The sequence below is a fragment of the Vombatus ursinus genome, unplaced genomic scaffold (assembly GCF_900497805.2).
Source record: "Vombatus ursinus unplaced genomic scaffold, bare-nosed wombat genome assembly UNPS02001419.1, whole genome shotgun sequence".
Taxonomy (NCBI): Eukaryota; Metazoa; Chordata; class Mammalia; order Diprotodontia; family Vombatidae; genus Vombatus; species Vombatus ursinus.
The window spans coordinates 25980056-26004757 of NW_020941197.1; the positions used below are offsets into that span (position 1 = coordinate 25980056).

General features: G+C 37.4%; 1 protein-coding gene across 1 annotated transcript in view; it reads left to right on the top strand.

Moving 5' to 3' along the window:
- GAP43 (growth associated protein 43) overlaps positions 1–24702 on the top strand; it is a 131496-nt gene that overhangs the window by 64025 nt on the left and 42769 nt on the right. The window contains exon 2 of the mRNA XM_027865775.1: positions 5913–6525. Within this exon, the coding sequence (XP_027721576.1) occupies positions 5913–6525 (613 nt within the window). The remainder of the gene's footprint in view (positions 1–5912; positions 6526–24702) is intronic.

Consider the following 24702-nt stretch of genomic DNA (forward strand, 5'->3'; position numbering starts at 1 on the left):
ACCAACTAGAAGGAAAATATACAACTTGTAACAAATATGTATTTAAGCAAATCCCCACATGGGTCATGTCCAAAAAATGTTTGTCTCATTCTGCATAGTTGAACTATCACCTCTCTGTCAGGGGTTGAGTAACATTCTTCATCATCAGTGCTTGACTTTTTTTAAAAAGAGAAAGTGAGGCTTTAAAATTAGAGTTCTATCAAGGCACTATGATGCATCCTTGAGACCAAGATAGTGATTGATTTTCTTCCACATGATTGTACCACAGGCTTATCTATTGTCTTTTGTGCAGGGCAATGACCCACAGTGGGGACCTCTCCCATTCTTAGCACTAAGTACCACCCTGTAGAACCAGTGCTTTCATCACTATTCACTACTATTCTTCCTTTGAGATATGAGTTCATTCAAAACACCACACTGTAGTAAAATTACAGCATCTTGGCTCCATGCTCAGTTCACAACTGTTCATTTAACAGGGTTATGCTTCCATCTTCTAGCTGAAGACATCCTCGTGGGGACAGCTGCTCCAGTGTCCCAGATTGTGCTGTGTAAATCACAGTAGGAAATGGCAAGAACAGCAGGATTTCAGGGAAGGTAGTTGTGTATCAGAAAAGAGGCCAGTGTCACAGCATGGCACTGGTGAGAGGGTGGGTGGTAGGCAGAAGCAGGGAGGGGAAGGCTTTCTTTCCATTCATTTATTCATTCATTCTTCACATTGCTAAAGGAACAGTTATAGGAAGCCAGAATTTTCACATTATACTTTAGTATGAAACTGAGATTCTTACTTTGCTTCATTTGTTCACTTGTGATTATTATCATCTGTGCTGTATATATTAGCAAGCTGATGGATTTATCTACAGAGAGGCACTGTGGTACAATGGAAAGACCAAACACTTGAGTTTGAGTCCTTGTTCTGCTGGGTTTGGCAGTGCTGACATTGGGCAAATTAGTTAACTTCTCTGAGCTTCAGGTTCCTATGCTATGAAACAAAATAATTAAACTAGATGAAAAGTTTTTAACTGGGGTTTACAGACTCCCAGTATGGCCACATATAGATTACCAGGTCTGTGAACTTGGACAGAAAAAATACACTTTTATTTTCACTAGCCTCTAACTTAAATTTAGCACTTTATTTAGTCATTTAAAAACATTCTAAGAAAGCATACATATACTTCAGCAAACTACTAAATGGGTCCATGACACGTAAAAATGGTTAAGAACCCCAGAACAAATGATCTTAGTAATCTCTTCCATTTCTGTCATTCTATGACTCTACATATGTCTACTTTGATATATAGACCTATATTGTAAGTTAACAGAATAGACATAATATGAATAAGTGTGTGTCTTTGGTGGTCTACACTGCCCTCCCCATTTAACAAGTTAATACTTAAGAGACCAGGGCCAAGGTTAAGTCAACCTGGATTAGAGGAAGACTAGGCAATTCCAAAAAGCTCTCCAGTTGTTAACTTGGGGAAATTTCTTCCATCTTCTCTCCTTTCTCTGACCCAACACCATTTACATAAATGTATTGCACTCGCTATTGTTAGCTTTCCAATTAATTCACAGGAGTGACAGTAGAGGTCACTGGGGAGAAAGGTAAGATTAACAAGAGTCTCTTGAGACTCAAACAGGATTTGAACAAATCCTTAGAGGTGAGCAGCTCTGGGATTGATCTCTAATATTTGAATGTATTGATTTTTGTTTGGTGCAGACATTTTAAACAAGGTGACCTAAGATGACCTTCTTATTCCCATCTACGATGAGGGATCAAAACAGCAGATTTTATGTTGGACAGTAGTCACAGCCCTTGTGATGCATTCAGCATTTTCTCAAAAGGGAAGATAAGAGATGGAAAACTCTATTTTCTTTTAAAATGTTTATATTATTTTTTTGTTTCCTTTATTTTACCTTGTATTAGTTTCTAAATATATCCCTCCCTATTCTCTTGCCCAGAGAGCCATCCTTTGTAACAAATAAAGAGAAAACAAAACAGGGAAAAATTTATTCTCTATTGTTTTATTCAGAAGTAAGAAAATAGGAAGGGCTGAGGCTGTTTCACTTTTTAGACTTGATCATCCACCTTTTAACAAAAGGATCCCTCATATTTGGGTCAAACATCAGCATTTGTGAATTTTCTGTGATACTCAATAAAGGTGCTTAAAAAGGTTTTTAGGAAACAGACATAATTTGCTTTGATATTTGTTTAGGGAACATAAAAACTTAAGTTGTCCTTTTTCATTTTATTGCCCTATGCCTTTTTGAAGTTATATGTGTTTGTGTGTGTGTGTGTGTGTATATACACATGTACATATGTACTTACTCCCCAGATGTGTATATATATTTATATATCTATATCTATATCCATATCGATTTATCCCTCTCTCTGTCTCTCTGTCTCTGTCTCTGTCTCTGTCTTTCTCTATATATATATGTATATATATGCGATTGCTGAGAGACAGAGAGAAAGAGAGTCAGAAAGAGAGAGAGATAAAGACACAGACACACAGAGAGACTGGATCTGTAATTTCATTGGCCTAGGAAATTCCCAGGTAAGGACCTTCCATCCTTCCATACACCAAGAATATTACCTTTTCTGAAAGTTATAGTCACATGGAGTTGCCTAGAGTACTGAGAATTAAGTACCTTGCCCACAGTTATCAGGCAGTCTGAGTCAGGACTCAGGACTTATTAGACTCAGCTCTTCCTGGCTTTCAGTATAGCTCTCTGTTCACTAGGAAAACCCTCTCCTCTCTCTCTCTCTCTCTCTCTCTCTTTTTCTCTCTCATTTTTTTTGGTTGCTGTGTTTGTAGATTTGAAAACTTTGTTATGCTGAGGCATGTAGACAGTTTTCAGAAAGATATAAATATTAATCCCAAGTCAGGAAACTCTGCTAGTCTGAAATAGTTCATTGTTCCTTGTTCTTTAAAAAGATTTCTTTAATTTCTACTTGGAACATGGACAGGAAAGCAGAATTGCTTTTGTGCTTACAAAACCTCATCATTATATAGGAAGTCTTAAAAGTCTTAGTGCAGTTTTAAGTTTTAATAACTTTAAGCTGCACTCAGAGCTTTGGGACACCGTATCTGTATTTGTTGTCTACCCTAATAAAATATAAGATCCTTGAGAGTAGGAATCATTTCATTCCTCTATTTGTATCTTCCATGCCTGAAACACATACAACTGTGTTCTGTGTCCTCTTTTTTTCTTAGCTGCTGTAGGAAATAATGTTATCATGTGATTCAGAAGATCCATATTCTCTGGTGGACCTAGTGAGTTTACTGAGTAATAGACAATCAGTCCTCTTCCCCATGGTTGCTTAGGTCCTTTCCCTAACTGCAGTTATAGGTAAATTCATTTATTACCAAAGTATTCTTAGCAAAGAAAAAAACATATATCTTTAGGAAATAGAAACCTGTACTTAAAAAGTCTACTACTCCTATAATGACCACTACTGCTACCACCACTACTGCCACTACTATTACTATCATAGAGAACCACATGTGCTGTACAGAAAGTATCCTTAGAAAAAGGAAATAAGAAAACCCCTTGCTTCTTCGGCCCCAGAGACTGGAAAACTGAGACATGTTCTCTTCTCCTACAAGGTCCCTGGGGATATGAGCATTTAAGCACTTGGATTGAATTCTAGACTAGGCAGGGACAAAATGGTGTATGTCTAAATTAAATGCTCTTCATTGACTGACTTCCCCCTTCTCTGCTCTTAGTGAAGCATGGCTTACCTCCAGAACATCCTTAATGGAATCCTTAAATGCACTACAGCTTGAACAGTTCTCATTACCTTTCCTTGTGCTCCCCAATTGGGCCCTAACTCACCCTAGAAATACATCTTCATCATCATACTTCTCCTAAGAGAGCTGAGAGGAAGGGGAGTGCCTTCTGCTGACATAATAGAAATTTGTAGATTAAGAAAGGGCACATTATTGGGAAGTAAAGTATTGTGGGGAGATCATAGAGAAGAAGGAGGAGACCATGGAAAAAAAGTGATTTGTGCATACTTTTAGCAAAGCAAAGCAAACACAATATTTGTTCTCTCTCTCTCTCTCTCTCTCTCTCTCTCTCTCTCTCTCTCTCTGTCTCCACACACACACACACACACACACACACATGCATATTTTTATTAAGCCTATGTCAACATCTGTATATTTCTTGTCTTCCTAATAGAATGTAAGCTCCCTGCAAAAGAGATAATTTCATTCATTGTATTTGTGCCCAGGACCTGGCACAGTGTCTGCCTCATTGTAGAAACTTGATAGATGCTTGTTGTTGATTGAATTTGTAATAAAGCTTCCCTGTATACCATGGACTATAATATTCATCCAACTAATTGGAAGAATATCTCAATATTTCACAACTCATAGAGTCAGTAATATTTTTTTTTTGTCTAATGGAAACTTCTCCTTCAATCTGAGTGAATTTTTCACAGTTCCCCACAATACCTTTTACATAATAGGTACAAGGTAAATAGAGGTGAATGAATGAATGTTGATGAATGACTACATGATGTGGAGAAAAGCAACAACCAATTGTAGGCACAATAATGATGGGATATACTTATGGAGTGTTTTCCACAAATGGGCAAGTGTTCCATTCCATGGGTTATTACTCTATTGAGCAATCCCTACTCAGTCTCAGAATTACAAAATGTTCATTGATTGCAATGTGGGTGCCCAAAGATGGAAAAGGATGTGTACTGACTTTTTGGCTTTCACATTAAGAGCATTCTACTGAGGGTAGCAAAATTATAGCTTATGATACAATGTCCTTTTTTTTGTAGTGGGAGTGAGTGACTTTACACTGCTTTTCTAATAGGGATTCATGTTTTAGTTAATTTATGCTATTTTTTTCTAAAAATTGAAACTATATATTTTTTTCACAAAACTTTAAACAAATTCATTAACAAGACAATACATTTAAAAAAAGCCTAATTCCTCTATTCTGTTTTGAATGAGGGTTTTTCAGATAGCGTGAATGAATGTGAAAAGAGTGTGTGTGTGTGTGTGTGTGTGTGTGTGTGTGTGTGGGTGTGTGTTGTTTAGAAATAGGCTAAAGAGTCAGTTAGATTGGGATCATTCCTTAAAACTCCTAAATCCACATTCACCTTGGGTTAGAAACCAAGCCTTGGTTTGGTTTACTCAGTACCAGTTTTACCATGCTATCTGCGTTGAATCTATCATTGTTGTAAACTCAGGCTGTGGATTGTGGGAGAACAGGCTTTTTCATAAGATTTCTTGGCATACTACACTCTGCGTCCAGCCAGAAATACTAGAAAAACAGCTTTACTGGGAGCACTTTGGTTACAAACTGGGAGCAAACATGGATTCAAACATTGTTGCCCACCCAAAAAACATTGGTTTGAGTTCAGTCAAGAGAGAATGCTTAGAATGGTACTGAAAGGTTTTTTTTTTTCTTTTTCTGTGGCCCTTCTTTGGGATCATGAGAGATTCAATATGTTGTAATTTTGAAACCTAAGCCACAGATGCCACAGTCAAATAGGCTTTTTTTTTTGAAAGGATACCTTTGGTCCCTGAAGACCACAAGTATTCTGTTTTCTAGTAAAACAGTCTGCCCTTCTTCTCTGCCAGACGCAAGTCTGGCCCAAATCCTGCATTATGGAAAAGGGTGGGATTTGCTTTCTGTTTTGATTTTGAGCAAAATGGTATAGTTGAAAGAGCATTGGATTTGGAATAAGAGGATCTGGGTTCAAATCCCACCTCAGTCACTTCTGAGCAATGTGACCCTTGGCAAATCATTTAACATCTGTAGTTTTCATCTGTAAAATGAGGGGTTAGGACCAGGTGGTTTCTAATGTCCTTCCCTATCTAAATCTATGATCCTGAGATCCTATATATGCTCATGGTCTTTCTCTCCTTTTTTTCCTTTTCTTTCTCAAGGTTGAAAAAAATGATGATGCTGACCAAAAGATTGAACAAGATGGCATCAAACCCGAAGATAAAGCTCATAAGGCAGCCACCAAAATCCAGGCCAGCTTCCGTGGACACATAACAAGGAAAAAGCTCAAGGGGGAAAAGAAGGGAGATGCCCGAGCTGCTGAGGCTGATGCAAATGATAAGAAGGAAGAAGCTGCTGCCACCGCCGATGCAGTGGAGAAAAAAGAAGGTGACGGCCCTGCAGCTACGGAAGCTGCCCCAGCTGCTGGTGCTAAGCCAGAAGAGGCCAGCAAAGCTGGGGAGACTCCTTCAGAGGAGAAGGAAGCCAGCTCCCAGGCTGCTGCTTCTGAGCAGCCAGCCTCCAAGGCCACTGCCCCATCAGAGGAGAAGCCGGCCTCTGCTGAAACAGAAAGTGCCACTAAAGCTTCCACTGACAACTTGCCGTCCTCCAAGGCCGAAGATGCCCCTGCCAAGGAGGAACCTAAACAAGCCGATGTGCCTGCTGCTGTCCCCACTGCTGCTGCCACCACTCCTGCTGCAGAGGATGCTGCTGCCAAGGCAACAGCCCAGCCTCAACCCGAAGCAGCAGAAAGCAGCAAAACCGAAGAGAAGACAGGTGAGTAGTGGCTAAAGACCAGTCTTGGAGGAGGACCGTCCAAGCTTTCCTACTCTGAGAGAAGGGGCAGCAAGGGGGGAGGACTGAGTGGTGGGAAGGAGAAAGGAGATCTGTAGACCAGGAAGGGGCATGATTCACATCTCTCCAAGTTGTCAGGATTCAATTAGGCTCATACAATCCTCAAAGGCCCTGTGGACACTCAGGCTGAGTCTGCACAGCACAAAGTGAAGAGGAATTCTGGCAATTATCTTTTTAATTTGATTAATGTAAAGAGCTAAACTAGATAATTTAGGTCAAAAGTTCACTTTGTTCTAGGTAGACAGAGCCTAATAGGTAATTACTCAGACTGTGCTTATTTTTCTGTGTGACGATCAGCTAGTATGTTCATTTGGCTCCAAGAAGTACCTATTACAAATACCGTCAACTACCTATTAGCCACGGGCAGATTATCTACTTTATGAACTGTCTCCAGAAAAAAACATAATCCCAGATTGGCTCCCTCCCACAACTCAGAGTGTTTCTGGGCTGTCTCTCCCCTGCCAGCCATTATTGTATGCTTAGGTAGTGTTAATTTTAGTGTTTGTTTAAATAAAACATAATCAGGTAAGTGCAGTTGCTGCCACAGCAGCAAAGACTTATACAGTGCACCCTGAAGCCCAAACATGGATGAGATTTGAATGATCTGTACCAAGGCTCCTCTCCATCAACATGGGTAATTGGGAATTGACCATGAAGATATAATTGTCAACTCACAAGACTTGATGTATGAAGGTAAAAAGGTACTTCTATTTGGGGCTACTCCCTGAAAAGCTGAGATTGTCCCTTGATCCTTTAAAATTTCCAACAGATCAAAGCTGAATGAGCTCACTTTTGACCAGTAGAGGCCACTGTGATTTTGACCTATTCTCTAGGATATAGGTCTAGGCTACTGGGTCAAAATGCCTACTCTGTTCCAGAGTGGCCCACATAAGTGTGGGTCTTCTCTGGAAGATCTGGTCTTCTCTGGAAGAATAACTCTAGAATATTAGGTTACTTTTAGGGTTTTTTCTTTTATTCTCTCAATGCCATCACTTCCCCTATTTTTCCTGGTTTCTTTCATGGCTACATCCCCATGGGCGGGTGAAGATTTCTCCTCCTTTGCTCCTGTTCCCTGAAAACAGCATTTCCTTCGATAGATTTTAAGAGAAATACACAAAGTGGGAAGGGACAATATAAACAGGTAGAGGAGGTAAAGGTTTTTTAAAAAAAAGAAGGACTTACCCTAGAACCACATACCAACTATGGGGAACTAGCCATAGACTCATTCTTCTTCCTTCCTGATTAGTGTCCTTCAGCCAGGTCTTATCCTTGATATCAACTCAATGCTGACTCTCCTGCTGTGGTTTTAGCTGGCAAAGCTTTTAGTTACTCAGCCTCCTGCAATCTGTTTCTGCAACACACAGTAACAGAAGGGGGAACCTATAACCTGGACCAGGCCTTCTTCTTCTGTAGTCCCACCCTTCCTTTCAGCTGTGTGGGCTCTTTTGGTTATATGCTACAGAAAAATAACAACGATCTTAAGAAGTTGGAACCAAGAAGTCAATCAACAAACATTTATTAGATGCTGATCATATCGCCGGCATTGTGATAGGTACTGGGGATATAGGGTAGGAAAGGTAGTCTTTGACAAGTTTACTTTCTACCATGTCATAACATAGAACAAGCACATTCTACAAAACAAGGGTAAGATTCATCAAATTATACGAAAATGTCTACAACCTATAAGAATAAGACTTAGATTAAAAAATAGATAAAATGTATTGGTGATGTAGGGGATGAATTTCAGCTTTTTCAGCTGAAAAATGAGGCAGATGAACTAGGTGACCTCTAAGGACCTTTCAAGCCTAACATTCTCTGGTTCTGTGGATATAAGAATGAAATTCAAAATGAGAGTGGTCCATTAGTCATGAAGAACTATTTTACTATAACTATTCCTCAGCTTTGGACTGCTGCTATTTTCCTGTAGCATTGACCCTCAGGTTTCTTTGCAGAAGACATATTTGCCTTCTCTCTATTTGACAAGCACAAATTACTCTAAGTTGGTAAGTTTCATGGGATCACAGAAATTAGAGGTGACAAGGAGATCTATGAGAGTACATTGAACCCAAATCTCCAGAGGTTTTGTACAATATTTTTTCACTGCTTTCTATTGAATTTTACTTTAATCCAGGTACAAATGTCCCAGTAAGGAGTCTTCCCTGCTTCTCTAGAGAAATTTTCCCCTTTCCTCTGGACGTACATGTAATATTTAGTATGTTTTAGCAGAAACTGAGTCTAAATTCTGCTTACTGATAATACAATGCAGAATGTTCCCTCCTCCCTGTCACCACATACAACCTAAGGAAAAGAGACAAGTAGTATCACCAAGATTCCTCTGAGCATGAAGTTCCAACTCACAATGTTATCATTCCACTTTCTCAAATTTAGGTGACCTCTTTCGCAAAGGGTGTTCAAAGCATGCTGTCTATATTAACTCCTAGGATTGTATGAATGTTCAAATAGGGCAACAATGTGAAAAACGTGGAGAGGGAAAAAAGAGTGGGACATAGGTAGGGAAAATGGAGAGCTGGGCAAAAAGAAGGAAGGGGAAAAAATAGAAGATAATTCCTTTATAAGTAAGTCAGTATTTTAACTTTACCTTCATTGATTCTTATGGGTTGACAATAAGGTTCTGAGAAGTTTCTCACCATTTAAAAATCTATGTTTTCACTTTTTCATCCCTTTCTGACCCTCTCTCCTTCTCTTTTTCTCTCTCCTCCCCCTCATGTGTAAGGATTCTAGTGAATTTTTATCTATGCCCCCTCTGGATCTCAAAACAATCTGTCTCTTTGAAAAATATTTTTAACCTTTTAGCTATGGGGAGAGAGTTACCAAGATTTTATTGTTTTAATTTGGAAAACTTTTATATATCAATGTTACACTGCTAGTTTCTTTGCTAGAAAGCCAAAAGCAGAGTTTTCTGCCAATTTCCTTTTACCTCAGTAGTCCGTATGACTTCCTCAGGTCCCACCCTCAAGACCTTACAACTATTGCCTTTTTAGAACTCATCTCTTTCTTTTCCTAGAATCCAGTCTAGCAATACTATATGAGGATCCTGTATTGCTAAGGGTAACACTTCCAGCTGGCTACTAGCCATTGTCATTGACTGGATGTTTGCCATGGTTTGCTTGGCGGCTACTACTAAGAAGAGCAACTGTAGGTCACTCAATATTTTTATGGTGTTTATCCGGACTATATTTTTGAATGGTCTTCTCCCCTCTGATAAATTATTATCAACAGAAGGGAAATTTGGGAAGATGAGCCTTCCCTTTTCAATCTCTCATTTGACTAGAATAAGTCTTAATAATCAAGAAGAGACATAAAAGTTATGATTCCTGGGATTCAGGTAAAATAAATAAAATTCCTATCAGCTTTCAAATACTCAACATTAAATGAAGCATATGCTACAAAATGAAATTAACTGGCTCCATGAAAACACAGTGTTAGGTAAAATTTGAAAGCCTTAAGAACTCTGATCAATGTAATGACCAATGATAAAACACTCTACCCAACTCTTAAAAAAAAGTTGAGGGTTCAGAATTACATATATAGATACATATGTATGTATGTATACACGCACACACACACTCACTCACACACACACACAAACATATATATGACATGGTCAATGTTGGAAATATTTTTGTTTGACTAATTATATTTATTTCAAGGATTTTCTTTTTCTTTTCAGTATTGAGAATAAAATTTAATTAAAAACACTATTAGGTGAACTGTTTCTGGAGTATTTCTGAGATTCTATAGAAATAATTTTTGTAAAGATTATTTGTGCTTGCTTAGCAATTTAGCACTGGGGCAAGGTTTTCTGACTTTCTGGTGTAATTAATGATGATGTATTAATGATTATAGGACCATAGGTTTAGTGTTGGAAGGGATACAATGAGCCATCTAGTACAATCTCCTTATTTGATAACTGTGTCTCTAAGTCTGGGCATTTTTAGGTGGATTATGTTTGTGTCCATTATATCATCTGAGATTAGGGAGAGGCAGTATTGCATAATAGATAGAATGCCAAATATGGAATTAGTAAGGCTAATTTTTGAATCCTACCTCTGACCTTATGTGACTTTGCACAAATCAATTAACCACTGAACCTTAGCTTCTATATCTATAAATGAGGGGGGAGGTGCTAGATGGCCTCTGTGCCTCCTTAAAACCCTAAATCTATGATCCTGTGATTCTTATTCTTCTAGACCATTGTTTTCTAATTTGCTTGCTTTTTAATTTTAAATGCCTCATGAAATCCATCACTTCCATTCTTCAGCCTCCCCAGTGATATGTACATTATAAAATAGTTTCCAGCAAGCTTGGTCTAATCTTATGTCTAAGATTTGATATTTCCCCAAGATATTTACATTTGCGTAGCAGGGTGCCTCATAAGCAATTCTGATTTGGACTTTAGTTTTTTTTTTTTTAAAGCTATTTCCCAGATTTACATACAGTCCATTAAAAGGGGGAAATTCGGGAGGCCTATGAAAACCTATAAATGCTGTTTATAAAAGATGGGCACCTGTCAGATTCTCAGCAGAATGCTTTCTAAATACTATTTATTATTAAACTTTTATGTTGTAATTTTTATATTGCTAGAATAATCATTTTTATTGGCCCCTCTCGACAATAACCCAGTGGTTTCTGATAATATTATTCTTTGCATTTTATAGTCAAAGAAATTAGGACAAAGTGAAGCAACATTCTTCTCATAAATATACAAACAAGGGGCTTTACTTCAACACTACCTACCCCTTCAGAAAACTTTTCTTGTTCCCTCCTCAATTCTAAATTTTCCCTTTGATCATCTTATCAGTAGCTGAATCAGCACCGTCTACCTAACAATCAGGACAAAGTTAAGTCCTCATTTTTCCTCTCTGTGCCCAGCAAAGGTGATATTGCTTTTCTTCCAGAGGAATAAGCAATCTAAAACTTTAGATAGGCCTGCTCTTTGGGGAAGAGTTTTCTTTAAAGTCAGTTTTATATTTTTTTACAATATTAGGGTTAGAGACAAAGATTTAATTTCTTAAATTCAGCATTCTGTTTTCAGCCTTGATGTCTTTGCATAGGCTGTTACCCATTCCTGGTATGCCCTCCCTCCCCTCCTCAACCTCTTGGATTCCCTAGCTTCCTACGAAGTATAGTTCAACTGCTACCTCTTATGGCAGGCTTTCTGAATCCCCGTAGTTGTTGGTGCTTTATCCTTCCTCTTTAAATGATCATATATATATCCATCTGTTTAAATATTGTATTTCCCCAGGAGAATGTAAGCTGCTTGAGCATACTCGTACATTTTTTTCTCTCTGTATACCTAGAAGCCTAGCACCATTCCATGAATATACTTAATAAATGCTTGCTGGAGTGAATTGGATTAAAGTTGGCAAAGTAACTCCGAGTCTAATTGCATAGGTGACTATCTACTTATTACCTACCTACTTTCACATCTTGCTGCTAATTTTGAATTCTGGAAAGGTTATCTTGCCTTCTACCTGAAAGCGTCCCTTGCTTTCACCTATGTTGCTGCCCAAATTCCATCTCTGTTGCCATTTATTTTGCTATATTGATTTTCAAGTGGAGGGTGGAGTCATGGTAGAGACATTGTAGCAAGGTCTCTGGAGTGATGGTCAAGGCCCAAGCAATGCCAGACTTCTCAGGATGTCCCTGCTATGCTGTTGTCTGGGAATGGTCACTGCACTACTGCTTAGTAGGGCAACTTCTCAATTCTGTTTGAAGGAGCAAGGGAGCCAGAGGATCTGATTAGAACATCTGTAACATTGAGCAACTTAATCACTTTGTGCCTCAAATTCCTTGTCTGTCTAGAGGACATCTAAGGCTCCTTCTAGTCCTGAAATTTATGCTCCCATGATCAAATGCTTATTTACATGTTTATGTCTAGTAGCTATCCACAGAAAAATCAAGCCCTCTCCTTTGCTACTTGGACTACTGTGACAATGATCAGTTCACTTTTGTTGTTGTTCAGCCATGTTAATCATGCCCAACTCTTCCTGACCCCATTTGGAGTTTTCTTAATAGACATACTGGAATAATTTGCTATTTCCTTCTCCACCTCATTTTACAGATGAGGAAATTGAGGTTAACAGGGTTAAATGACTTGTCCAGGGTCACACAGCTACTAAGTATCTGTGGCTGGATTTGAACTCATGAAAATGAGTCTTCCTGATTCCAGGCCCAGCACTCAATCTACTGTACCACCTAGCTGCCCTGGTTCATTTTTATATAGGACTTTAAGGTTTGCAAAGCACTTATAAATATCATCTCATTTGATCTTCACTATAATGACCTTGTGAGGCATCATTAACCACATTTTGAGATACTGAAGTTAGACAGTCTTAAGTGACTCTGTCAAACAGCTAGGAAGATTGAGACAGAATTTGAATCCCAGGTCTTCTTGCCTCTATGTCCTGCCCTCTTTCCCCCAATAGATCTTCCTGCCTTTACTTATTCTTCCCTTCTATGCATTCTTTATATCTTGTAGAAAAACAAACAGTAAGGCTTAGTGGAGAGGATGGTAGCTCTGGACTCAGGAAGACCTGGGCTTAATTTCTTCCTCTGCTGCTTGCTAGCTATGTGATCATGGGCAAGTCATTCAACCTCTGAATTGACTAATATCTGTGGCAACCACCTTATAGGGTTGTTGTGGGGCTTGAATCAGATAATTTAGTAAAGTTCTTTGAAAACTCTAAATTACTACACAAATATATTATTGTTGTTATTAGTATTAATACATAAGCCAAGAAGGCAGTGTGATGAGAGAAAGCTGGACTGCAGTCAGAAAGAAGTAGGTTCAACAACAAAAAAATAGAAAGAAGAAAAGAAGTCAGTTGAGTCAGTTCAAGTCTTGCCTCGGATGCATATTGTTTATCCGACCTTGGGCAAATAACTTAACCTCTCAATGCCTTGGGCAACTTTCTAAGACTATAATTCCCAGAGAGGTAATAACCTAAGTCAATAGAGGAAGCTTCTTCATCCCCTGTTTCTTGAATCTATGAAATCACAAGCCCAGCCCCTATCACCATCCTATAAAATTTTCAAATTAACCTCACTCCTTTGCTCAAATGTCTTCAGTGGCCCCCTGGACCTAATGAGTGAGGGACAGTCTCCTTAGTCGGGCATTATTGGCTTTCCACCATCTGTGTTACCCTATCTTTTAAGCCTTTTCCCATATGATATTCCTCCACATATTCTATGCTCAGACTAAATTGGACTACTCACTCTCTCCCAAGTATGCACAGCCTGTGCTTTCCTGCCTCAGTAACTTTGCTCTTTGGATTCTCTTTCCCTCTTACTATGTCTGCTGAATTCTTGCCCATACTTTAAATCCCAGTTCAAATAAAACCTCTTTCATCAAATTTTTCCCTGATTTGCATTTTGACCTCACAAAGCACTACGCTTTCCAGTGATCATGTATAGCTTTGTAAGACAGTTATCTATGTGTGTCACATTTCCCTAATAGAATGTAAGGTAGAAGAATTGTCTAAGCTTTGTATCTCATCTATTGCCTAGCATGGTGCTCTAAAGTAGTAAGTACTTAACACTTTTTTTCATTTGTTCATTAATTCATTTTCAGTACTCTGAACATAATAGGTGTTTAATTACTATTTGAATGAATGAATAAAGTATGACATATCCAGGATCCTAACCTAGTGCTTTAAATAGACTATAAACTCAACAAATGTTGGTCGAATTAATTTTAATTTAATTTGTTAACAAGCGTGTCTGATTTGTATGGGAAAAAAAGACACAAAGTTGACATCTTGATTTCTCCATCTGTATGTCTAGCAAAATGTTAGACAACTTCTTTTGATTTGTGACACCTTTCTGTTTGTTTGATTTATGATACCTCCCACTGTCTAATGTACTGTTTTGTTAAAAGATAAGAAATACATATACACAAACATAGAGTACATGTTTATATCTATTGCATTTTCCTCTCTCCCTTCACCATCGCCACCACAAAATTTCCTTAGGGAAAGGGGGAAGGAGAAAGGTGAGACATGAGATAGGCAGTGTTGCACAGTCATTTTGCTAAGCTACTTCAGCAAGGGGCAGAGAGCTCAGTCTAATGGAGTAGGAAGTATTGAATAGATTCCATCATAATTCTATTTGTACAACCAAGGTTTCTTGAAACAAAGAATTTAAAACTTCCTATTACTAGACCATGATTGAGTGGGAGGAAAATACTTTCCCAGCTCTTGGGGCTAAAAGGTTCATGATACTGGTTAGCTCTGAAGATGGTTTAGTTTAGAACAATAGTTCTTTATTTGAAGTCTTCAGACTCCCAGTGGGTTTTTTTTAAAGTAATATTTTATATCGCTTCACTATAGCTGGTTTCCTTTCTCATCCTTTGTATTTTATTTTATCCATTTAAAAATATCCTGCAAAGGGATTCTATAGGCTTCACAAGTCTGCCAGCGTATACCACAACACAGCAAAGGCTAATAACCTTTGTTGAGATGTTATCTCTAAGCCAAGGATATCAGAATATTAGGTTTCAACCTAGTTTAGGGGTAGGTTTTTGTTAAAAATCCTTATCCTTAAATTGATCAGGATCTCCACAAGATCTCAGAAAAAGGACCATGACTTTCTAAACAAAGTACTATAAAACTAATTTTAAAGAAAGGTTTTAGTGAAGGTATGATGCCTGCTCTTACTTTTAGTCATGTTTGAGGGAGTTTTTGTAAGAAAAATAATTTACATGTGATGCTGAACCTATTTGCTTAATCTAGACAATTGATATTTCCTTCTTTATAAAGTGAGTCTTACTAAATTTTCTAATCTCTCTACCCTTTCATGCCCAAAATAATGCTCTGAACTGACAGAGCAAATGCTTAATAAATATAAATTAAATTATTTCAATCTTATTCCTATTGATATAGTTTGTTTTTACTCTAACCCTTATTTCAGAATATATTTCTTCTCTCCTACCCAGTGAGCTTTCTTTGTAGTAAAGATAATGACAGTCAAAAAAGTAGTTCCACAACACCAATCAAAACATCAAACAATATATGCAGCATTTTACATTCATAGTTCCCTACTCTCTGAGACTCTTCTCTAGGACCAATCTTGTTCCTTATAATTACAGCATGTTGAATAAATGAATAAGCGGTTTAATCATTTATTAGTGTCAAAGTAATGGATTCTGAGTTTATAAGAAAATTCTAAAAGAAATTTTGGGACTGATTATCTGATTCACTGGTCTAGAATCAGGACACGTGGGTTCATATACCATATCTGGCCTACCTAAGATTTTGACTTTAAGTAGATTATTCTATCTCTCTGGTCCTCAATTCTCTCATTTAAAAAATATAAGAATATAAGTCATTGACTTCTAAGATTGTTTTCAGCTCCAACAATTTATTACTTACTTTTGAAATTTGCTCCATCCTCTATCCACATATTAGAATTCATAGATTCCTTTAAAGTTCAGTTCAAATTTCACTTCCTATATGAGATCTTTCCAAATGCCTCTAGCTGCTGATACTTATGGAAGTTACACACACACACACACACACACACACACACACCCCTATACTATTTTATGCATGCATATTTTCTCCCTCTATAGAGTACAAACTCCTTGAAGTCAGATACTATCTTATTTATGTCTTTCTACCCTCATTCCCTAGCAAAGCACCTATTAAATAATACATGCTTAATAAATGTATGTTGATTTGTTAATCTGTATTCTTTGTCTGTTGAATAACTTTGATGTAAAGTAGGTATAATATAAATATGCCAACATGTATGTATGTGTATGTATCACATGCATTCTTAACAGATACTGTTCTACACCAGGGGTATGTACCAGTGTAGCTTCATAATCTAATTCCAACTGTTTGGCATAATGCAAAGAGAACTAAATTGAAATTCAAGAGACTGGGATTTAGCTTAAGCACTCCCAATAAGTAGGTGAATGACTAATAATGTCAAGGTGCTGGCTGTGGTAGTGAACCAGTCAGGCAAAATAATCTGTCTTGGATCTAAAAGTTCCGTGTGTTCTAATGAGTAAACAAATAGTTACCTCTTTGACAAGTGAAGACAACTGCATGGATTCTCCACTTGAGTACATTTGGTAGAAACCTAATATAGTTGTACCTACAAAATCCCCAACAAATAGCTGGTTATTTTGGTGGTGACTGATCTTATCAGCACTTTTGAGAGTTCTTTTGTTCCCCCAGCGACTGAAGTGACTCAGTGGCTCAGCAACTGTTGGTCTTAAAGCTATGAATTACCTCTCAAGAAAATTATGCTTTTAGAGAGTCCTGGTCTTTCTCTATCTGGTAATTGCGCCCATTCTTCATGTTGTGAGTGTTTTGAGACTGCTCTGTTCCCCTTCAAGGAATCCATATGACCTCTGTGTCCCTGGGAGAGATTTCCCTTTCAGGGGTCTGTTTGTCTATATTTCTCTGTGTGGGGATAAAGGAATCCAAGAATCCTTCCTTAGAAGGTCAAGAAAAGACTGGTAGGGAGATGTCATTGATGATATGTCGTAAGCTACTTTATTCTCAAACTTATACGTGAGTTCGACTTCTAAGACCCCCTATAGATTCACCACTAGAAGGAAACTGGAGAAGAAGCAAAATAGTTTTTCCTCTTTTGCTATTACTCAGAGTTACTGTGGAAAAGCTGTGCAGTACAGTGAAATGGGGTCTGCACTTGGAGTAGAAAACCTCCTATACTCAGAGATTAAGAGTTGGTTATAGGTTATAAAAAGTTAAGTACCTTTCTGTGCTGTAGATATATCTTTAAAACTCTTAAATTGCAAAGAATATGTCATCCTACATTGGTGGAAGGAGTTTCTTCATAGATGAGTTGCCTATTTCAATGATATTGCAGGACTAATATTTCACAGGTAGGTGCTTAATAAACATTTTAAAAATTTCAACCTTCAAAAACTATTTTTGGAAACAAGCATTTAAATCAAGCAAAATCATTAGTTTTAAGATTAGTTAAACAGATGCTGAAATGTTTGTTCTCAATATAAAATGATAGATATTGCGTTTTGTCTGGAAGGTATCAGTATTATGGCAGACAAGGGGAGGCAAGCATATCTAGGGACATCAATGTGCAAATAGAAAACTCTGCCACCAGCAAGACTAATGTGAAAGTGGCAATGATCTAAGAAACATATTGGGAACCAGAGAAAAACAAGCATTTTCCCTTCCCAAAGAGAATGTGATTTATTTCTTTATAGCCTCACAAGTGACCTGTAGACATTCTCATGTGAGAGCTTGCCAGTGAGGGTGACAAATATGTGTAGGGAAGGAAAGAGCTGCCAGGTCCTTGGGCTGCTTGTCCTGGCTCCATTCATTTAGATAGTCTTTGTTTGCCATTGTTAAAAAAAAAATGCCGTTGTTCTGTTGACAAATGAGATAGTTTAACACTCTCTTACCATCTCTGTTGGGAAGGAAAAAGAAAGCAGGCTCAGATACCTCTACTGCCTATTCTCTTTTCCCACAGTGCCTTTCCCAGTGGTAAATTTGTAACTGGTGAACAGCTGGTGAACTGTTCAGACCACTGGTCTGTGGTGGGAAGTACAGCAGATTTTTCCAAATATCTGAGCTATAATAGATGCAGTGTAGAGTAGTAGTTTGTAAAAAGACAGGCACAGTTGCACTATGAAATTCCTGCTAGTCCAATTTTAAGGGTTAAGAACAGCCAAGGATCAGGCAATGTGGTCACTACTTCTTCCCTAGTGATATAAATCAGATGCTCTTGGAAAGAACCCAGTACCAGAGCATTCTCCCTCCCCCTGCTGTTAAATTCTGATCTCTTTGCTATAGGTGAATGGTTGACTTGGGTACTATTGGAAAACCATCTTCTCTCTTCTCATGGGAAAAAAGGGAAGAGAAAATTAAATAAAAGCTTTTCTATGTTTCACTTCATCACATAGTCTTCATTGGAGCCATCAGAAGAATTTTGATCCAAAGTGAAAGAAAAATTCAAGAAATTCCAGAATATTTCTGGTTAATTAGTAGTGTTATATATATAATATTGAATGTGTGTCTCCCGTTTCTCCTGTATATAACTTGTTCGTCCATAGTCGTTTGCATGTTGTCTCCCCCATTAGATTGGAAGCTCCTTGAAGGCAGGGACTTTCTTTTGCCTTTCTTTGTATTCTCAATGTTCAGCACTGTGTCAAGCATATAGTAGGCACTTAATGTATTTATTGACTGTACGATAACTGTACAATCAACAGTGAATTCACATAGGGTCTCTCATCCTTTTATTTAACTGACCTTAACTTTGTTGATCTCCTTGGAAGTCTGAAACATGAAGTTGTGGCAAGCATAACATTTAACATAACATTTACTGTGCTTAACATTTGGCCCCCTGATCTGTCAAGCTCTGCTGTGTCTTCACATAATAATAGTTCACATTTGTAAATCACTTTAAAGTCTGAAAAGTACTTCATGGACATTATTTTATTTGATCCTTAAAACAGCCCCTGTGAGGCAGGTGCTATTTTTCTTTCCACTCCACATATATGGAACCTGAGGCTTGAAGAGGACGGGTGAGTTGCCCATTGTCACATAGCTAATAACTATTGGAGTTAGGATTTTAGTCAGTCCTTCCTCATTCCCAATCTAGCAGTTTTTCTACTATGCCACTCTGTCTCTCACATGTTAATAACAAACAAATAAATGAATGAATGAATATTGAATTGAATTGAAATGAATGAAACCAATTTATTCCTTTGCCAGACCTTCTTCCAATCAGTTGGCTGATGGAATGCTGAGAGATATCTCCTAATCTAGTCCCCACCTCATGGTCCACAGTACCCAGAGCTCTACATAAGCTTTTACTTTACTATTTTAAGTGTAGGTTAGGCTCTACCATTCTCTTACATGATCTTTGGACCCTGAATGATCATTTTGAAAATGTGACTCTGGTCACCATGGAAACTTTTTAATAAGAGAATGAATGTCTCAGTTCCATCCTCTTCTAGGAATGAGCAAATTCTACTAAAAACCACTTACCCCCCCTAAAAACTCCACATGGTGGTAACTTCTTATTATTCCAGGTAACTCCCCAGTTGTCTCCAAACACAAATCTTAGGTTTCAAAAGTGTTTCTGGTATACAAAAAAAAAATATTGAACTATGACCAGGGCTCCTTCACTAATCAAGTCATTTCCCCTCTGGGTGGAAATTCATTACCTAAAGGGGTAGAGTTTGGAGATGAATCAGGATTTCCTTCTCTCCATGCCCCTCCCCCATTTCTTATTTTCCATCAAGTTGACTTTTGGAGGAAGGACAAGGTATCCTAAAGACAAGAGAAGACAAAATGGAGCCTGGAAAGGATGTTGTAGTGAAAATTCATGACCTAGGTTGGTGTTGAACTAAAAGATTTTGTGATTCTGTATAATCAAGTTACTCTCCCAGAGGGCTGGAATTGGTCAATGATGAACATAAAACTAGAAAAATGCCCCATGGTCCTTTGACAAGACTTTGCTCTATTTGCTCTATTTAGGAGTTATGTATATATTTTACATGTTATTTGATTATTATTCTAAACCAGATCAACTAGAAAAGAAAAGCCTTTTTATTTATTATACTTGTTGAATATGCAGATATCAGGAAAAAAAACATTTAGATGTCATTATAGAACTGCTTCACAGCCTTCTTGCCTTTAGCCTCTCCTTATAATAATTTTTGAGTATTTCCATTCCAGTTCACCATTACCATAGATTGATATATACTTTAATACAAAGCAGAAGGATAGTATTCTTGTTATTTTTATGGGAAGCCAACCCTTTTAAATAATTAAACTTAAATTTATCAGCTTTTATTTTAAGAGGCCTTAAAAAATTTCATAGGACAATAATGGTTTCCAATATAATACATGTGTGATGCCCTGAGAGCTGATTTTCAAACTTGCAACCATTTCTCTTGTGTATTGTTGACTTATTAAAGGTTAAGGGAAAGGCCAAAGTTTAGTACTCTAAGCTGCAATTCAGTTGAAAAAAATAATTGCTACTGAAGGGCTGACTATATTGTCCTCTTTACTGTGATCTGAGTTGCATTTTTTTAATGAATTGAAAGGCTTTTTATCTCCTCAGAAATGAGTTCAGGGTTCAAATAGCATTGGAACCATTGAAGATTTTCATAACCTCTAATAGCCAGTGAAGAGCTGCTATTCCCTCTTTTCTCATTAGATTTTTTAGTGTAAATGATGTTCTCAACTTACACTAGTGGGAAGATCGCAAAACACTGAAACTTGTGGAAAAGGAGGGAATAGAAGATGTCAATTATTATTATAACCTCTCTTTTTTCCTCTTTCTCTCTCCATCTCTCTGCCTGTCTCTGTCTCTCTCCATCTATTTCTTTCTGGACAATATGGCTTACATTCAGAAGTATCAGTGGTACAGTTAAAAGAGCACTAGACTGAGTCAAGAAATCTGGTTAGGAAAAGATATTCTCAAGTTCACATAATTATTTAGTTGTACAGTCAAGATCTCCCAATTCCTAAACTAATAACTGATCCATGATACCAATTCCTACTTCATGTCTAGTTTTTATTATTATTTTCTTTTTTTCTTTCCTTTCTTCTGCTTTTCATTTTTCTCCTTTTCCCTTTTGATCTTTCTTTTGCCTCTCTTCTATCCCTCTGCATTTCAGTTTCCTTATTTATATCATGGAGTTGGATTAAATGTCTAAGATCTCCAGTTACAAGTCTATGATTTGATGATGTTCTTTCTTCATTATTTTGAATAATTTGAGTTGGATTTCTAAAATGTTGGACTGTTACATACAATTTATGCATGTAATTCATGTAAATTCTCCAAATGTTACATCTGTCATTCTATGGTCGAATTGGACATAGGACATAAACACCTGTTTTGCCTAATTACCTAAAGGGCTTCATTAACATTATGCATACAGCAAAGTCCTGACCATACTCAGAGAGAAAAAGTTACTTTTAGCTTTATTTTCAGTCTCTTTAAATACTCTGTAAACACATATGTTTGAATGGAATTATAAAAACTTACACTTTATTCCCCTGCTTTATGGCAACAGTGGAAGACAGCTGTTTCTGCCTCCCATAAGCTGAGATTCTGATATCTAAAGAGAAATTGATTTGTGGGACATGGGCTCAGTTCTGATTATCTTTACTTTGGGGAATTGAAACTCTGAAGGGGGAAATGGGGTATCATTTATGTAAAATGCCACAACTTTACACATTCTGCCAAACCCAAGTTCTTTTATGTAAAGCTTGCACATAAAGTATGGAGTTGTGAATCTGATAATAGTTTAAAGAATTGTGTCCAGTGGAGAATTTTTCTTTGTTTTAATCAGGTAGTCTGGACCCACGATAAGAGTATAAACTCTTATCCATAGCTACATACTTGTAAATCATCTGAAACTTATGATTGTAGACAGTTGCCTAATACACTGAGATTTTAATGGATTTGACCATCCTCACATAGCCAGTCTCTATCAGAGTCAGGACTTGGATGCAAGTCTTGCCAACTCCAAGTTTGGCTCTCTATCCACTACACCAGAAAAGGTTACCGGTGAAGTTTAGGTTACTCAAATTAGGTTTTTGTTTTTCCTTGATATGCTTACTTGGCTTGGAATGCAGAGGCGCATCTATTCATTCATCTGTATGGATTCTACCTGTACCATTATCTCTCTTTCCAAGTAAATCTGATATACAGAAAGAGAACCAATTCCTTTAGATGACCGGAAGCTTTTAACCTAAGGCCATCATAGCATCTTTTGGTGGAGTTTGATATTGGAGCCTAGATGTGTTAGACAATATAACTATTGCACATCAGGGTTTCTAAACTTTTTCATTCTGTTACGTAATTTGAGATGTCCCCAAGGCATACTGATAAAAAAGGAGCTGAAATGATTTAAAAATAGTTTTGTGTATTCTCATGGAGTGGAAAAGAGATTATCACTCTCATATTTCAAATAATGAAGAAAGAAAATCATTGAATCATGGATATATAACTGGAGAACTTAGAGATCATTTAATCCATGGGTGAGGAAGCTGTGGCCTTGAAGCCACATGTGGCCCTCTAGGTCCTCAAGTGTGGCCTTTTATCATGACATAAATTAATGATATAAATAAGGAAACTCAGATCCAGAGAGATAAAAAAGAAGCAAAAGGAAGAGAGCAAAAGGGAAAACAAGAAAAATGAAAAGCAGAAGAAAGGAAAGGAACAAAAAAGAAGACAAAAAGAAAATGGTGAGAAAAACTAGATATGAAGTAGAAGTGTGGTATTGTGGATAGGTCATTAGTTTACAAACTGGGAGATCTTGACTCTATGACTAAATAGTTATGTCAGCTTGAGAATGTCTCTTCATAACCTCTCTGTCCTGAATCCCCACTTCTGTAAAATGAGGAGGATTGACTCAATCAACTTCTTGAAGGTTCCTTTTAGCTCTAATACTCTGTTAAGTGGCTTCTTTGTAAATGGACTCTGTGAAGAAGTTGGAGCTAACTGGAAAGTGTTATCTGATATCTTAAGTAATTGTCTTTTAAAGGTCTAGCTCCTGTCGTAGCAGGCTATTTCTTCACAGTGCTTGGCTTTAGTCAGGATTGTCTCAAGCATTTAGGACCAAATACATCCTTTTCCCCCAAATCTTTAAGAATTTTTTATATGGGAAAAGGGCAGAATCACCAAACTTAAAATGTCACCCTCATGGGATAAAAATTAAATTCTGTGTCTCAAGAGAAATTTTCCAAAAAGGTCTGGTTACCATTTGTAATTGTGAAATATACTCATCTACAGCACTTCTGAAATGGAAGGTAGAGGCAATCTCTAATTATCAAACATTAGTAAACACCCAACCTTCATCCAGCTGGTTTAATATTTAACAAATTAGAGGCCTCAGCTCTTTAAAGAAGAATTCTGGATTTCTAGGAAAGGAAGAAAAGTGGATTTTGGCTAACTGAAAATGAACCCCATGAAACAAGTATATTGAATTTATAGACATCAGATACTACAGTATCATAAACAACGCATTAAAATACAATGGCAACCCCAATATCCACTAAAGATTAGGTTAGTTAATAATGAAGGGTAACTTTTTGAAGTTTTTGTTTAGATCCTAGTCAATGGATCATCAACTACTAAGTAATCTCTAGACTAATGAATTTTATTTGAGTGTGTATGAAGTTTATGCTTTTCATTGTAATTTTTTCTGGGAAATGATTTTGAAAAGCAGAATAGTGAAAAAAACAAACCCAGTTTTCTTCCTCTACTTCACAGTGTTATCAACTATAGTTTCTGTTTTTCACCACCAGATAATGCTCCCACCTTGTTATGATGAATTCTAAACATCTATAGCATCTCTTCTCCAGCCTTCCCACCCCCATGGGGGCTGCTAGGTGGTACAGTGGATAGAGCAGTGGGCTGGGAATCTCATCTTCCTGAATTCAAACCTGATCTCAGACAAGCAATAGCTCTGAGACCTTGGGCAAAGCACCTTAATAATAGCATTCACAGGGTTGTTTTGGAACTCAAATGAGATATGTATAAAGCACTTAGCAAATTTTAGGAGTGCTATCTAAATATCAGTTCTTATTAGGGAGGATTGTTTCAATGACCAATACATTCAAAACATTTTTCATCATTTTTCTTTTAATGAAACCTGGGATGAAACCAGATTTCAGGTTAAACCATACCTAGAACTTGTTCACAATATTTGAGGCCCTATATTAAATAACTCATCTATCCTTCCTCTCCCTTAGCCACACCCCACTTGACTCATTTTCTCTCTTTTCCCTTGCAAATGATTCCTTGTATAGCTACATAGATTCAGCAGCTAAGAACTGAATTACACTGGTGCCCTCTGCTGGGTAGATATTGGAAATTCACCAAGATACAATGGTGTGTGGGTCTTCTATTCAATACAGAGCCTGGTTTGGTGATGATGAACCTGGGCAGCAAACCACGCTCAATTGGTCTTGGTTTTGTTATTGGCTGCCCAGTTAGGTATTTTCTTGCATCACAGCTAGTTTCATTAACCATACAAAGTAACTGATTTTTTTTTTTTTTATTGTGAGGAACTTGCCAGCCAATTAAAAAAAAATAGCCTAAGAAAATTGCCCCTTTTCC